Genomic DNA, 16,250 nt, shown 5'->3' on the forward strand with positions numbered 1-16,250 from the left:
AAACAATCTACACTTTAACTCTACGAGACAAATTGACTTGTACTAGTTGTATAAATTATCTAATTAAAAAAATTAAAAGTGAATAGTGTATTTAGAAAGAAAAAAAAATTAGTTACCCTCTATGTTACCGATAATAAAGTAAATTATCTAGCTTAAACTCTTCTTAGCAATTCTTAATTTTTAAATAATATAATAGATGATATGACATATACTAAACCAGATTTAATGGAAAATAATGGGGGGTTTATGCTAAAAAGAAGGCAAAGAAAAAAGTAAAAGGGAACTGAAGAAAGAGGGGAGTCACAGTCGAAGTCCCATCCGACCGACCTACAGAACAGAACAGCCGCCGCAAACTCTCGAGTGACCGGACATCGTACGGAACAAAGGTTGTTTCTCACGTCCTCAAATCTCTCTTTTCTAATTATTTAATATTAATTAGTATACTTTTGAGCATATTTTACATCTGTAATGAAACCCTAGTGACATATATATACACACACATGTGTAATTGTGTATACATGTGTGTGTAATAGCTTTTTTATATTGTATTGTGGTGGTGGATAATATAATTTAGAATGCAAAGGTTTTTCCTGTTTTTAATTTCTGTGCATTTTCTGGATGTTAATAAGAATAATCAGCACATTCACATTGCAAAAATTACAACATGAACAAATGAATTTCTTTCAGTGCGAAAAATAGTACTGTATTTAATTATGCCCCATTTTCTCTCAATTCCAGACTAAGCCTACTACGGTATCCAGGCAGAATATAAAGTAATGAACATTGGCAGTAGACAGGTGGAAATGGGCCTCGAGAGTAGTCGTAGTGATCAGCATTTTGTAAATTATCTGAAACGATTGCAAGCCCAGAATCCCGGTTTCTTTTTAGCAATTGAATATGACAGTGATGGTAATGGAAACGGAAATGGGAATATTTTTTGGGCTGATTCTAGTTTTAGGATGAATTATAGTTTTTTTGGTGATTCGGTTAGACTGGACACCTCGTATAGAGTCCATGATTATAGTGTACCATTGGTTTCCATCACGGGGCTTAATCATCATGGTCAGCCGGTTTTATTTGGTTGTGGATTGCTTTATTACGAGTCTGAGTCTGGCTACGTTTGGTTACTTCAAAATTGGGTACATGCTATGGCGGGAAATTATCCAGTCTCGATTACAACTGAACCTGATCATCATATTCAGATGGCTGTTGCACATGTTTTGCCTCAAACCCGTCACCGTTTTTGTAAATGGAGCATATTTAGAGAAACTCACGAGAAGTTGGTTCATATTTCTCAAACACATCCTACATTTGATATGGATTTTAGGAACTGTATTCATGCTGCAGATACGGTCGATGAGTTTGAGTCTTGTTGGCAAGATCTTATAGAAAGATACTCTGTTTTGGATAATGAATGGATTCAGTCAATTTACAATGCACGTCATCAGTGGGTTCCGGTTTATATGCAAGAGACATTTTTTGGAGAATTACACAAAAAAGAAACTCCGAATGCATTCTTTGATGGTTTTGTGGATGAGACAACATCGATTCAGTTGCTAGCTAAACAATATGAGAGTGCGGTAATCAGCTGGCATGAGATGGAACTGAAGGCAGACTATGAGACTAGTAGCACTACGCCACTTCTAAAAACGCCTTCTCCTATGGAAAAACAAGCTGCTAGTTTGTATACTAGAAAAGCATTTGTAAAGTTTCAAGAGGAGTTAGTGGAGACTCTTGCTAATCAAGCGACTAAAGTTGAAGATAATGGAACTGTGACAACTTATAGAGTTGCTAAATTTGGAGAAGAACAGAAAGCACATATTGTTAGGTTCAATACAGCTGAGATGAAAGCTATTTGTAGCTGCCAGCTGTTTGAGTTTTCAGGTATTATATGCCGGCATGCTTTATCAGTGTTTAGAGCAAAAAATGTACTTACACTTCCATCTCAATATATTTTGAAGAGATGGACAAAGGATGCCAAGGGAAGTGGTGGTGTCATTGAAGAATATGTTCCAGAGCTACCAAGCGATTCTCAAGAGTCTCTGACTGTACGTTATAACAATCTCAGACACGAGGCTATAAAATTTGTAGAAGAAGGAGCTAAGTCCATACATAGCTACCATGCGGCATTGGATGCCCTGCAAGTTGCTGTAAACAAAGTCACTGCTTCAAAGAAACAAAGTTTCAGACTGAACCACAGCGGAGGAAATCAAGAATCTCAAAAGGATAATGGAAGTCAACAAGCGCCATATCAATTGAGGGTAAGTGATCGTACCCGAAGTTTTTTTTTATTATTTTTTTTTTTTCACTCTGTTCCAGAAGTTACAGATTTCATTTTTGGATGATCCTTTTTTTTCGACTTAAACTGAAATGGGTATTATATTTGTTATGTCAGAGTGAGAAGGAAAAGAAACTTCGTGAATTGACTACTGAGTTAGAAAATACAAATCAGAGATGTGAAGTGTATCGTGCCAATCTATTGACAGTTTTGAGAGACATGGAGGAGCAGAAGTTGAAGCTTTCTGTTAAAGTGCAGAATGCAAGGCTAAGCTTGAAAGAATAAATGCAGCTGCAATACGAGATTGTTGCTTTGGTGCACAAAAGTGTTTTTGATTATTTGGCCCATTGTCAAAAGACAAACCCATGTACAGCCGAAAACGCAATATATACTGCCATAAATGCAACATATACTGATTATATACCCATACCCACATGACAATAAGCTTGTATGCACTCTCCCCTAGTTGGTGTGGAGTTCATCGTGCAAATCTATTGGCAATTTTTAGCTTTTAGATTTGAGTTTTATGGCGGCTTCAGTTTATTCTGGACATGAGGGGATGATATGAAGAAGTGAGGAGACAATGCTTTGCCAAGTTGATCAATGTCTAACTGGACAGAGAATGAATATTTACAGTTAGTGAGATGAAAGTGAATAACAAGATTAAGATTGTTCTGATCAAGCCTGCTGCTCCATATTCATCCTTTTAAATCGATTCATATGTTTGTGTTGTGGAGCATCATCAAAAACTGTATATATAATTTTCAGGCTTCACTCTATAGGCATTTACCAGAAGTTGTATACATCATTTCTTTTCCTATTGATATTATATATAATTAATTTTCATAGAATGGTTAATTAAAAATATTAATCTCACCTTCTATACCCAGCTTATGCAACGACTGGGCACCGTTGTTATTTTCATAGAATGGAACTTTTATGTGCGAGATAAAAAAGGTTATCGAGTTTGCAATAGTTTGAACTTAAGCTATCTCCAATAGGCGGTGCCTTTAGGTGCCCTTAGGTGTTTTGGATATCTTTTGCCGTTGAAATTTATTCAAAAGTAAAGAATTTTTGGAGTATATCCTTACCTAAGGACATGTCCATCCTTGTTCTTACTTAATATATTTTTGTCTTTAATTTTTTTTAAGACTTAACCTTGCATTTCATTTAATATATGTTAAATTAATATTACATCTTACATTTCATTTAATTGTATTTAATACTACTTTATGTAATTTTAAACTTACCACTTTTTGAATTCCAACCATCTTATTTATTGACAATTTTATTTTTCTATTTAAACTCAAAAAACATAGAAAGATTAGTAAGAGTTGTACTTACGCAACAAAAACAGTAGAAAGACTGTATCGGACGAACTATTGTTGTTGGCGGTTCGAGAGGAATATGTTGCGGGTACTAATTATAACCCCAACGGCCAACAATTTCAATATGAACAGAAAGACCAACTACTTGACATGTTTAATAAAACTTTATCTCTTTAACCGCAAGCGATTGGTAATTCTTTTAATATAACTATTTAACACAATTTAATAATTTAAATAAATGGTGATTGGAGGTAAAATTATGGGATTTAAAAAATTTATGAGGATTTACAAGATATGATGTGACAGCTAAAGGCGTTCCTAACATTGGAAATAACTTTAGAGAAATTATATTGAGAGGAGGATGAATGGTAGATGTGATTTAGATCCTGACTCAAAACATTTTGATCGCTTAATGCATAATAAATTACAAGCTTTCAAATGCTGTAAACACAGATCAGGAAATTCAACATTTTAATTTCCATGTTAGAAATTTCAGATTCTATCATTCAAGCAACCTTAAAGCTTGAAATATATTTCAAGTACTGTGGGTACAATTGAATGACTAAGTTCTAAATTTACTTTTGACCTGTCATCCAACAGCAATGACCCAAAGTTACTAGCATAGTTTTGGCCCAAAGTCAATAGTTTTGGCCCAAAGTTACAAGCATAAACCGGAAGTATAATCATTGTGCTTCATCCACAAGTCCTCTTTGCTGCAAACACTAGTTCTTCAAATCTTAAGGGATCTTTGCTTAGTTTCAAATAAAATCAACTGACTTCCAGTCGTGTACACAGCTTTATTCAGTTGGTTAAGACTTCCAATTTTTAGATATTTAATATTTTATTTATCAATTAGCCCAAACCCCAACCTTACATTTCGCTAACTTTCATATGTCACAAGGATTAGAAAGGAGCGTCCACGGGAGGAATGAAACTATACATATATGTTGGGCATCCAAGAATCATTTGAATAGCCCACTATAAATTAAATCACAACATGTTCACAACCTTTACAAGCAATCTTTCACACTATACCTTATTATCTGGACTTTAAGTGATAACTGCTGTTTATGGTCCTCAATGTCTTTAAAAATTGAAAGCAGATTGCTCCTGTAAACTTCACACTTGCGCCTAGCAGAATCGAGCTCTTTATTAAGTTCCTGGATCTTCCTGTCCATCTCATCCTACATAAAACCAGACAACTAATTATGTAAAGTACTGTGGGGGTTCATAATACACATTCCCGTTTACGGACGTGTATAAATTCAGACATTCAAAGTAATAGCAGTCAGTTATGGATGTCATTCCAGGAAACCGCGGCTTACATGGATTGGCTATAAAAGTTGGATGGTGTTGAATCCATTACCAACACTTCAATTCAATTCATAAGTTCCAAACCAGGGACAATATAAAAATTAAATATTTACGAGGCAAGATCATGGTCAGAACTAGAAAATAATTTCTTTACCTGGTATCCTCTTCGGAAATTTTGACAAAATTGTGTAGTCAAAAAATTCTCTTTTTCAAATAAATAACAGGTCAGTCTTGATGATGGTGGCATTATGAGAAATATTATGTAGATCCATAGTAGCCAAGTAGCAACCATGATTGTTCAAGCAAAAGCTCGAATGTACAAAAAGCAAGTTTTCCTCGATATTGCTCAAACATGATGTTCAAAAAGAATATATGTCATTAGGGAGATTGTGCAGCTGCACAACCTTCCTCAGAGCATTCTTAAACATCAATTATATAGAAATCCAACTTTCACCAATAACCTCATATGGTATACCCTTCACAAAATTATACGAGTATTTAAATTGCTCGCTGTCACCTAGAGAGAACCACACATATTGTCACCTAATACTGCGTCTAGCTCATAGTTATGAACAAGGTGAACAGGTATTTATAGAACCCACTACACCAAGGTTTGTAAATGGTTCAAGGAAGTGGTATCCAATAACTTGGGATCCAAAATAGAATACGTGATTATAAAGAGCGTATGAAACTTGTAAGCAATGTTTTGATCCTGGTAAATGCTTTTTAGTTGTACATATAATTATCATTAAGAGGTATTAAATGAGGATGTGAAAAGTTCAATACTCAGTAACTTGTCAGGTAGTATGTAAATTGTGATGCAAAACTTCATATAATCTCAGATAAATCCATCTCCGCTTTGGAGATTTAACAGGATACTGGGCTAAGCCAAATGTCATGATAGCAAGGCTAAGGCTAGGTTAATAGCCATCATGCAGGTCAAGTTTCTATAGTCTCACTGTTGTAGTAATGTTGTCTACGGTCCACTGAGGCTACTGAGTTCAAAAGATGGCAGCAGGCCTCTTTATATTGAGCTAAGAAAACTGGCCCACTAAAAGGAACTGAGGCAGCCGGCCTTAATTAAGTTGTCCAAAGGTGCTAGGGGTTGCACTAGCATGTATATAGGTTGATGGCAAAACGCATACATGGACAAGGTTTGTCTGTCCATTTCTCCATGGAGCATAATGAATGAAAATAAGAATATTCACATTCTTTCTAGAATATGCTTCCACAAAATAATCTGCATGATACTGCCAGTTGTAATATTAGATCTAAAAAATCTGTCCTGGCTGCTTTTTGTTACTCTCATAAATGAGCTTCCATTTTTGCTTTAGAAATTTTAAAGTGAAATGCTGGTTGTTACTAAACCTGGTTTTTAATCTCTTAAAAAAATGAGATCTTTATATAATCATGCTCATGCTAGTATGCACATGACAGATTTTGTGATAGAACCTGAATGCTTTTTCAGTTGACACCAAACACAAAATGATAGACACTGCCATCAAGAAAAAGGGAAGCTTGGAGGAACTTAGATAAGTATTAGAATTTAGAATACGTCCACCCTCATCAGTTAAACTAAGTATGCACCTGAGCAAATTGCGATCTAAACAACAAATGGTACTATATATAAGCCTAAGCCTGGAAGGATGTACAGATGTTCCACTGATTACAGTTATTGTCAAATAAGTAGGATACCGAAAAGAAACTTATTTTGAGCACCATATCGGGAAAACATAGACATTCAAAGAAAGAACAAGACTGATTGCCAAAGCTAAATAAAGAAGGAAATACAGCGTCACAAAGTGAAATTGTTGCAGAATCTATGGTTAGCAGTAAAGCAAGATACTGCAAAACTTTAAAGAAACTGACCTCTGACAAATTCTCGTCTGAATCTTCATGGTGATTTTCGGAATTCCTTTTTGTTGGTGTTCCATTGCTTCTTAAATCTTCTCTGCTATGCCCATTAATCATAATAGGTCTTGATTCGTTTTTTGCTGCTATGGAAACTCTCCTTGCAGCCTCTTCCAAAGCAATCATGGCCACATTGTATGTATCAACAGACTCAGCCCCTTGTTTTACAAATCTAAAAGCTTCATGTCTAAGGGTATTATATCTGACAATTTGCGACTCCAGATAACCAGAAAATGCATCATTAACTGGTTCTTCAAGTATAACACTGCTTTTGGCATTTATTGTCCATCGCTTTAGAATGTAGCTGGATGGAAGAGTAAGAATATTTGTCACTCTAAATACTGCCAATGCATGTCTACATAGAAGACCTGAAAATTCAAACATACAGCAGCTACAAGTAGCTCTCATCTCTAGAACATTAAAGTTAACACGGTACGATTTGTTATCCTCTCCAAATTTTGCCACTTGATATGTTGTCACCACTCCATCGTCCTCCAATTTTGATGCCATAAGAGTAAGTGTCCCAACCAACTCCTCTTGAAATCTCATGAATATCTTTCTGGTATAGAGTTCGGATGCTTGTTTCTCCATCGGAGAAGGAGTCCGTAAAAGAGGGAGTGTGTTCATAGTTTCATAATCCGCTTTCACTTCTTTCTCATTACGGCTCTCCAATGCTTTCTCATACAATTTAACAAACTGATTTAGTGTAGTAGATGCATTTACATATCCATCAAAATAAGAGTTCATGCTATCACTACGTTGTGTTATAGACATTTCGGCAAAGAACGTATCCCGCAAATACACAGGTACCCATTGTCCACGTGAGGAATATATTGCTTGAAGCCACTCATGATCCACAAGATTATACTTATCAACGAGTGACAACCAACAAGCTTCAAATTCATCAACAGATTCAGGTAGATTCACACATTTATGGAAGTCTGCTTCAAAACTTGGATATTTAAGAAACACATGGGATAGCTTTTCCTGGCACTTGTTGAAGATGTGCCACTTGCAGAAGCGATGGCGAGTGTCAGGAAAAACTTGCATAATGGCTGAACGTATGACTGTGTCATGATCTGTAGTGATTGACACTGGGAGACGGCCAGACATTGCTGAAACCCAAGTTTGGAATAGCCATACGAACGAGGATTCGGATTCATTGGTAAGAAAAGCACAGCCAAACAACACGGGCTGGCCATGATGATTGATCCCAGTGAAAGGTGCAAAGGGCAAACGGTATCTGTTTGATCTGTAGGTCGTGTCAAATGTCACAGTATCCCCAAAGTAAGTGTAATTGGTCCTTGCCTTGGCATCGGCCCAGAAAACATTACCCGTGCACTGTTCTTCATCACCCTGGACAGCATAAAAGAACGACGGATTGTCCGCTTGCATTTGCCTCAGATAATCAATGAAAGGTTGTATGTCTCCTTCTAAACTCCTTTGACGGTTATTCCTCATGTAATTTCTACAATCGACCTCAGTGAATCCAACGTTACTAATACCACCATACTCTTTAATCAAAGCCGACATTATCCTACGGGGTCCCATCCCAGCAGCCTGCAAAGTATCAATCAAGGTCTTAGCAGGACCAGCAATCTGGCGGTGGGACCTCAGACAATGAACTTGATCAGGCGGAACCAACTCATGGTTATGCTGTTTAACAAACATGGACACCACCCATTTTCCTGAATCCTGAATCTTGATCGACATTGACGCTTTACAACCTACACGAGTAACAGTTCGTGGACGTTTGATCTCCCTACCTTTAGTACGTTTCTCATTCAAATTACGAAACCCTTCTTTAGCACAAACAAACGACCGCTGTATAATCGCACCGTCCTTCCTAGACCTACGTGAGGAACTAACACGAGTACTAAACCCAACACGCCTAGAATAAGAATTATAAAAACCCTTTGCAGCCTCTTCAGACTCAAACTCCATACCCTCACAAGGCTCGAGATCCAAATCCCGAACCCCCGGTTGAATCGAAGTATCCAAATCCATAAAGAAACCGCCACCGCCACTACTTCCGACTGTCGGAGAATCGTCGGACATCACTTCCTCATCTATAATTCCTACACCATTATCATTATGATGATCTCCAATTTCTACTACCACTACACCTCCTAATCCGATATCGAATTCCATCACTTCATTTTCCATCTTAATTTCAAATTAATAATATAAATAATCACTCACTCACTCACTCACTGGCTGGAAACTACTATTAGGGTTATGCATATGTTTATATTTATGTATAGATTATAAATTTCTAATTCTAATGTGAAGAAAAAAAAAAGTAAATATAAATTCAAAATTGCTATGAAGGGAATCGGAGAAAGACCTGAATTTGGTTTATGAGAAACAGTTCCGTCCAACGTTGAGACTTTGGGAGGTTGGAAGTGTCAACTCCAACTGAATTTGTGAAACATGGAGATTCCCAATTTTAACCCTTTGATTAAACCTATATTAGACCTATATTAGATTTGATTTAGCAAATTGGTTTATGATTTAATTTTTGGTTTAATAAATACAAATTTTGGCCCAATCCAAAAAAAAAGGTTTGTGATTTTATGGTTTTTTTTTTAACTTTTAGTAATAGATCATGTTGGAAATTTTTTTTTATTTTTTATTTTTTTAGAACCATTTTGGAAATCATAAAAATATTATTAGTAATTTAATGTAATTAAAATATATGGTTATGACACTTAAATATAAGTTTTGAATCATTAAGTTAATGACATTTCGGCCCAAAAAAATTGTAATAATTGATCACGTTTAAGTTTACTTTGATGACATGATATATACACATTGAAAATATGACATAATATTTTGAAATGTCTATATTGCATTAAACATGAAAAAATGTATTTACTAGTAACTTTGAAAATAAAAAGTACATTATTATTGACATATTTTTGGCATGTACAATTGTATTTCTTTAAATTCACACAAAAGTTTTTTTTATGCTCCTAATTTGATTTTCTCAATTCACATGAAAAAATCAATTATGATACATGTCATCTAGTTTATCTTAAAAGCTTGTCACATCCTTATAAATATGCATACATCCATACATGCAAAGATTCAGGTAACATATGAATATGCATGAACTTTTGAGCTCTCTTTCAATATAAGGGTATTAGGAGTGGTTTATATGATTTTATCAACCCTTCCAAAATTAGCCAATCAAATTATTCCATCTCATTCTTATAATTCAACCCTCCCAACCAACCCTCTAAACTTTATCCATTGGCATTCATTAAAATTTTCAACCCTCCCAAATTAATATTTTTAATTTTTTAAATTAAAAGAAAGTATTTAAACAAAGAAATAAACCATTTTGACTAAATCAAAATTTTAACATCCCGAACTTTTTATTAAACGGTTGACTTGAGTCGTTAAGTCAACAATACGTGTCTGTTAAGCCTTTAAATAATTTAATGACTATATGTGTTTAATGTGTTATACGTGTAAAGCTTTAGTGCCTTAATGATTGATGTGTTAAATTGTTTAAGATATGTTTTATATGCCTTTTGACGTGCTTGAAGTGTTTAATGGGTTGTAAGTATTCTCCATAAGTGTTTTGAGCTAAAAATAAGTCGTTTGGAAGCTTAGGGACTAGTTTTGACTTAGGGTTAAACTCAAAAACGGGTTAAGGGTCTTGTAACCTATCATTAGACTCATAATACAGAGATTATACTCTTCATTTGAAGCCCTAGTTGTCCCCTTGGTTCCATAGCATTCTATTGTTCGATTTCATCGTTATTCGGTTGATTCGAGAGTGTTTTAATCAAGTTTTTGCATCCTCTTTGTAATCTCCAGGTATCCAAGGTATAATAACATTGATTTTATGTTCTTTCAATCATATAATCAGATCCATAACTGGTCTAGGTTATTGGAAGATCAATTGATGTCAAAAACGTGTATTTTGATCGATTCGTAACCTAAAACGTTTGTTATTGTGATGCAAATCAAGAAAGGATTAATCAATGATTTTATTGCATCATTATGTTCTTAAAATGGTGAATTTTGAGATGCAAAAGTCGTTCATAAGGTTTGGGGTCGTTTGGAGGTTAAACAATGAGGTTTGTGCAGATTCGGGGCTAGCTGCGGCGTAGCTACTAAGCTGCTGCGCAACTAGAAAAGAGTGACATATAGCTGCGACGCAACTTGGTAGTTGCGACGCAATAGCGACAGAATTTTCAAATGGCCATAACTTTTGAACCGTAACTCCGTTTTTGACAAATAAGCTATCCACGGAATCATGAGAGAGTCCACTTTCTAATGGTAATTCCTTTAAAAGATGATGATGATGTCAAGTTTCCAGAAAGGTTAATTTAGTGAGTGAATGTCGAGTTCCGTCGAGTTATATAAGCCCTTAAGTATTAAATGAACCTCCGATGCATCAAGCATTGTCATGAGTCATGTTTATAGGTATTTGGACTTGAGTCATGACCATAAGTAAGTGAGTACTTGTAAGCTCATTATGTTGTCTAATGATTATTGGTAGTCGGGAATACTTGCAAAGCTCGGTAACTTACGTTATCATTTGTTGTACGCTTCTACGAGGTAAGATACATGACTTTTCTCACGCTGGAGGCACAACAAAATGTGGTTTTCTATAAGTAACCTCTTAATCGGATTATCTTATATGTGTTGGGTTTTCCGGGTTATGCGGGAGGTTATGTAGTAATATATGCATGTTGAAATGATTTATGTTGATATGATGACGTTTAAAGTAGAAGTATATATGTGCATATGAAGTATGATGCTTATAATGACGTTGCTATGATATGTTTAAGATATGTGTTGTTGATAATGTCGTTGATATGCCTTAATGTTGATATGTGATGGCTTGTATGTAGGACTTAAGCATGACATGTCTAGTTCACTAGATACACGTGGGAATTGCTATGAGTTGTGCACGTTTGTGGGATTAAACGTTAAAGTAGATATGAGATTACTTAGGTTATGAATATACCTAATGTTAAAGTAAAGTGTGAAATGTGGGAAATCGTTCTAGCCTTAGTGTTAGTGCGTAAAAGTAAGAAAGATAAATACGTGGGAAATGCTATAGCTAAATACGTGAGATTGACGTGGGAAGTGTTAAGCTTAACCCGTACTAGTTGTAATGCTAGTGCGTAAGACGTGGGAAATCGTGCTAGATGTAATGCTAATGCGCAAGACGTGGGAAATCGTGCTAGATGTAATGCTAGTGCGTAAGACATGGGAAATCGTGCTAGATGTAATGCTAGTGCGTAAGACGTGGGAAATCGTGCTAGTTGTAAAGCTAGTGCATAATATGTAAAGATGTAAAACGTGAGAATAAGTCGATTAAGATAGATATATGAATATGTGAGAAAGATGTACATGTAATTTAAGACGTGGGATTACAAGGTGATGTGAGATTTAATAAAATGTGTTGAGACGAGTGATAAGAACGATACATAGGCACAATTGGGAGTATATGTCCTACATGTGCTATGCATATATGTGCGATATGGTTATGTGTGATATGTAAGACGTAAGATGAAGTCGATTAAGCTGATTAAGATATGTGTGGAAGAAGTATATGTGCTTTACGTTGTGAGACCACCATGTGACGTGAGAATATGTGCTAATACGAATACGTGTGACAAGTTTATGCGTGATATGCCAAGATATGATATGAAGTTACGTTTAAGTGGTAAGTCTATGTTGATATGATATAAGATACTCATTAAGATGTGGGTATATGATAATATGATGTATATGTTGATATGAAATGAAATGTGATGCAATGTGGGAAAAGGGAAGTATGGGTTGATCTATGATAATTGTGAATGAAGTGTAATGTGATCATGTTTTGATAAGTAAGATATGACAAAGTTTTATGAAAGTAAAATGAAGAACGTTTTATCAAAATGTGTGTATCTTACTTAGCTAATTTTATTAGCTAACACTTGCTTTTATGAAAATGTTGTGTCCTTCAGGGTAAGCAGGTTTTAGCTAGGAAAGGATTAGCTCGGTGAGATGGGTAGATGCAATAAAGAAGACTAGCATAGTTTGTTGAATGCTTAAACTTTCCCTTTTAGCCTTATGTCTTGGCTACTTTCGTTCATGATTTATGAGCATGTATTAATGATGGCATTTATGTTGATGCCATAACTTGGATTTCATTTATATTGTTTTGATGATGCACGTTAGTAACACCATTTTATAAAGGTACCATCCGGTTACGGATGAAGCAGTTTTAAAGTGATCCTTTTCCGCTACTTTTTAAACGCCGTTTGGCAAAGTTTTTGAAATCCAGGTTCTTAAAACAACGGGTGTTACAAAAATCATATGTTACGGCCAAAACTAAAACAAGCAAAAACCATACGATTAAACGATATCGTCCATTACATAAAAACCAAATATAAAGTAGTTAAACGTTCATTCCAACAAATAAAAACCGAATGAATTAACCATCGAAAGGCCAATTGTACGTTTTGGCGATGTGGCGTTTCTTGTTGAGCACCCATTCCAATACAATCGGGTCTTTCTCATCATCATGCGGCTTCTTGAAGAACTTGTAATCATCCCTCTCACTTTTTTCTTTTTGTTGTTGATATTGGAGGTCCAGAATAACTTTCGTCTTCTCGGTGATTTCCGCCATCATTTTCTTCTTCTCATCGGCATACAATTGAACGGAGTCAACAATAGCAGCCACACTTGACGCCTCACTAACCGGTTTCTTGCCTTTCCTTTGACGAGTGGGGGTGTTGTCTTCATTCAAATCCAGGATGATTGTAGCCGGATCATTGCTACTCGACGCATAGTTGCCCTCATCGGATGACCTTCTTCGCTTGTCGGAACTTGCGAATGAAGCTTGAGTAGCTTGAGAAGCTTGACTAGTCTTTTGTTGAGTAGCTTGAGTAGTCTTTTGTTGCTTCCATTTAGCTTCATCTTTAACAACGTTCCAAGCCAATTGGTGAGTAAAAGCTTTGCCTACTTTAGTGTCATAATCGGCCAACGCATTTTGCAACACATCAAGATCCGTACACCCACTTTGCCACATACGAAACTGCCAAACAATATCAAAGGTTGTGTTACTTCAAAGATGCATATGCATATACGTATCAAAGGTTGTGTTACTTCAAAATATCTCAATTGTTGTGTTACTTCAAAATACACAAAGAATCAAATAGGCAGCATATAATTGAACAAGCAAATTACCATTTTAAACTATACAAAGATGCATATACATATCATTTTGGATCAGATCACATCAAAAACAGCCATAATTTCTTTTATAGACTACATGAAAATTAATAATACATCCATCAAGTCTGAGGCAAAACAAACACCATGATTATGAGATACACTGCCAAATTTTATACTAATCGATCGAAACTAATTCAAATTAGTACACTGCCAAATTTTATACTAATCAATCGAAACCAAATTAGTGAACTACTAAAAAACAATGCCATGGCCGATTCACATCTCAATCAAATTACAACAACTAAATTAATTAACATATCGATTCAAATATGAATTCACTAACCGATTGGTGATATAGGCCATTAAACGTGTTCATTGCTCCATTCATTGTGCTCCACTTTGTGTTTAAACTATGATGTGTTCGAGTTGTTCCTCCCAAAAGTGATGAAAAATGCTCCAAGATACGTTCCCAAAACTTGTCCCTTCCTTGTTCATTCCCGATTACTCGACAAGTTGAGATGAGAATCCATGCCCTAGCCAAAGCCACTTCCTCCTCTTGAGACCACGGTTTCTTATCCGCACGTCTCTTGAATTTCTTTGGTGGAACTTCTTGAACATCTTGTGTGTGAACTTCTTGAACATTATATACAATATTTGAATGACCAAAACAAAAAAAGAACAAAAATTTGATATGGCCTAAAAGTTTAAAAAAGATGGCCGATACAAATTGATAAAAAAGAGTACTGTTTGGAACTTCTTGTGTTTCGGGTACGCTCTCTTTGTCATCGTCGCTTGGCAACTTGTCACGATAGGCTTGATAGAAAGGTTCGAATTCCGCCATTTTAACGAATTCATAATCCCGGATATTCATTTGTGGGGTTTCGGTATAAAACATTGGTTGGGAACTAGCCGGTTGGGGATAGTAAGGTTGAGGTGTCGATTGTTGAAGATGATGGTATGGTTGAGACATCGTATGTTGAAGATTCGAGTGTTGTTGATTGTACGTCGGCTGTGGAGTTACAAAACCATGGCCATGACTCAAACCATCACGCCCACGCCCTCGAGTAGCCTCTACAAAACCACGACCACGGCTCAAACCATCACGCCCACGCCCTCGATGATCCATTATGATAGTACAATAATGTTAATGGATTTGGTAATGAAGAAGAAGAAAGTTAAAATGGATGTGAAAAGTTAAAATGGAGAAGAAGATATATATACATTTATATATGTATATATACAACGGCTAGTTTTTTCAAATGTTGATGAATTTTTTTTTTTATTTGGCTTCAATGGGCAAAAGCATTGAATGCAAACAACCGTATTTGATTTTATGGGAGCCGGCTTGTGATACCTTTGAGCAACCCTCTAGCCCAGCCCGATGTAAGTTGGAGTGGTGTAACCGCCGGTATAAGCCCAACCCGATGCGGCCTTCCCACCCACTCCGTATGCCCTAACAATCTTTTGGATATCAATAAAAGAAAGAGATATATGAGTAAAAAATATACAAAACAATGAAACATGAAATACTTTCAAACAAACGGGTGTTAGATCCCAAAACAAAATTCATTAAACCAGACAGATAGGGTTGAATTGTTGTGTTTCGGAAAATAATATTACGACACAAAAAGATATCCGGTCATAACCCTTGTAACTTTAAATTCCCCAACAAATATTAACCATAAGATTTTATCACGAAAGATTGATAAGACTTTTAGTAATAAATGATTTGAGATCGAGCCGCTAAAACTATTTACATACAAGCTTAAGTTTTACTCAAAAGGCCTGAAACGATTCGAGCTCGCATTTGAGTTTTCCCAAACAAAATGAGTCGGCCTTAAGGTCACATTGGCTCTTTATTACATAATATAAACAAGTAACACCTCTAAAAAATACATGTGTTAGAACAAGTTCTAAGCGATGTAGCTCAAACTTGAATTTTGGAGATATTTTGAAATATAAAGGAAACAATAAAAATATTTTGAAATATAAGATATTGTAAATATAAATTAATTCATTAAATATAGAACGGTCATTTCGTATATTTCAAAATGTAACTAATTTTCAATATTGGTTTTAGGATTCTTATATGTAAGTTTAGAAATTTGTAGGTGTAAATTAATTTATTAAATTTATAATGGTTATTTTATATATGAATTAATTTTAATTTTAATGTGTGTTTAATTCTAATGTGTAATAATTGAAATATTGAACTTTAATGTTTGTTT

At 35.4% G+C, this 16,250-nt stretch overlaps 2 protein-coding genes across 2 annotated transcripts; one reads left to right on the forward strand and one right to left on the reverse strand.

The window, feature by feature from the left end:
- The first annotated feature begins 253 nt into the window (after window positions 1–253).
- Window positions 254–2,686, forward strand: LOC122584928 (protein FAR1-RELATED SEQUENCE 9). The gene is made up of 3 exons (XM_043757009.1): window positions 254–386; window positions 739–2,261; window positions 2,396–2,686. The coding sequence occupies exons 2-3, from the start codon at window positions 777–779 to the stop codon at window positions 2,561–2,563; spliced, it is 1,653 nt and encodes a 550-aa protein (XP_043612944.1). The 5' UTR covers window positions 254–386; window positions 739–776; the 3' UTR covers window positions 2,564–2,686.
- A 1,795-nt stretch (window positions 2,687–4,481) lies between these two features.
- LOC122586169 (protein FAR1-RELATED SEQUENCE 5) lies at window positions 4,482–9,252 on the reverse strand. The gene is made up of 2 exons (XM_043758277.1): window positions 6,790–9,252; window positions 4,482–4,790 (listed from the first exon to the last, which is right to left on the reverse strand). The coding sequence occupies exons 1-2, from the start codon at window positions 8,995–8,997 to the stop codon at window positions 4,617–4,619; spliced, it is 2,382 nt and encodes a 793-aa protein (XP_043614212.1). The 5' UTR covers window positions 8,998–9,252; the 3' UTR covers window positions 4,482–4,616.
- Between the last annotated feature and the right edge of the window lie 6,998 nt (window positions 9,253–16,250).

Source organism: Erigeron canadensis, chromosome 1, assembly GCF_010389155.1.
Source record: "Erigeron canadensis isolate Cc75 chromosome 1, C_canadensis_v1, whole genome shotgun sequence".
Lineage (NCBI taxonomy): Eukaryota > Viridiplantae > Streptophyta > Magnoliopsida > Asterales > Asteraceae > Erigeron > Erigeron canadensis.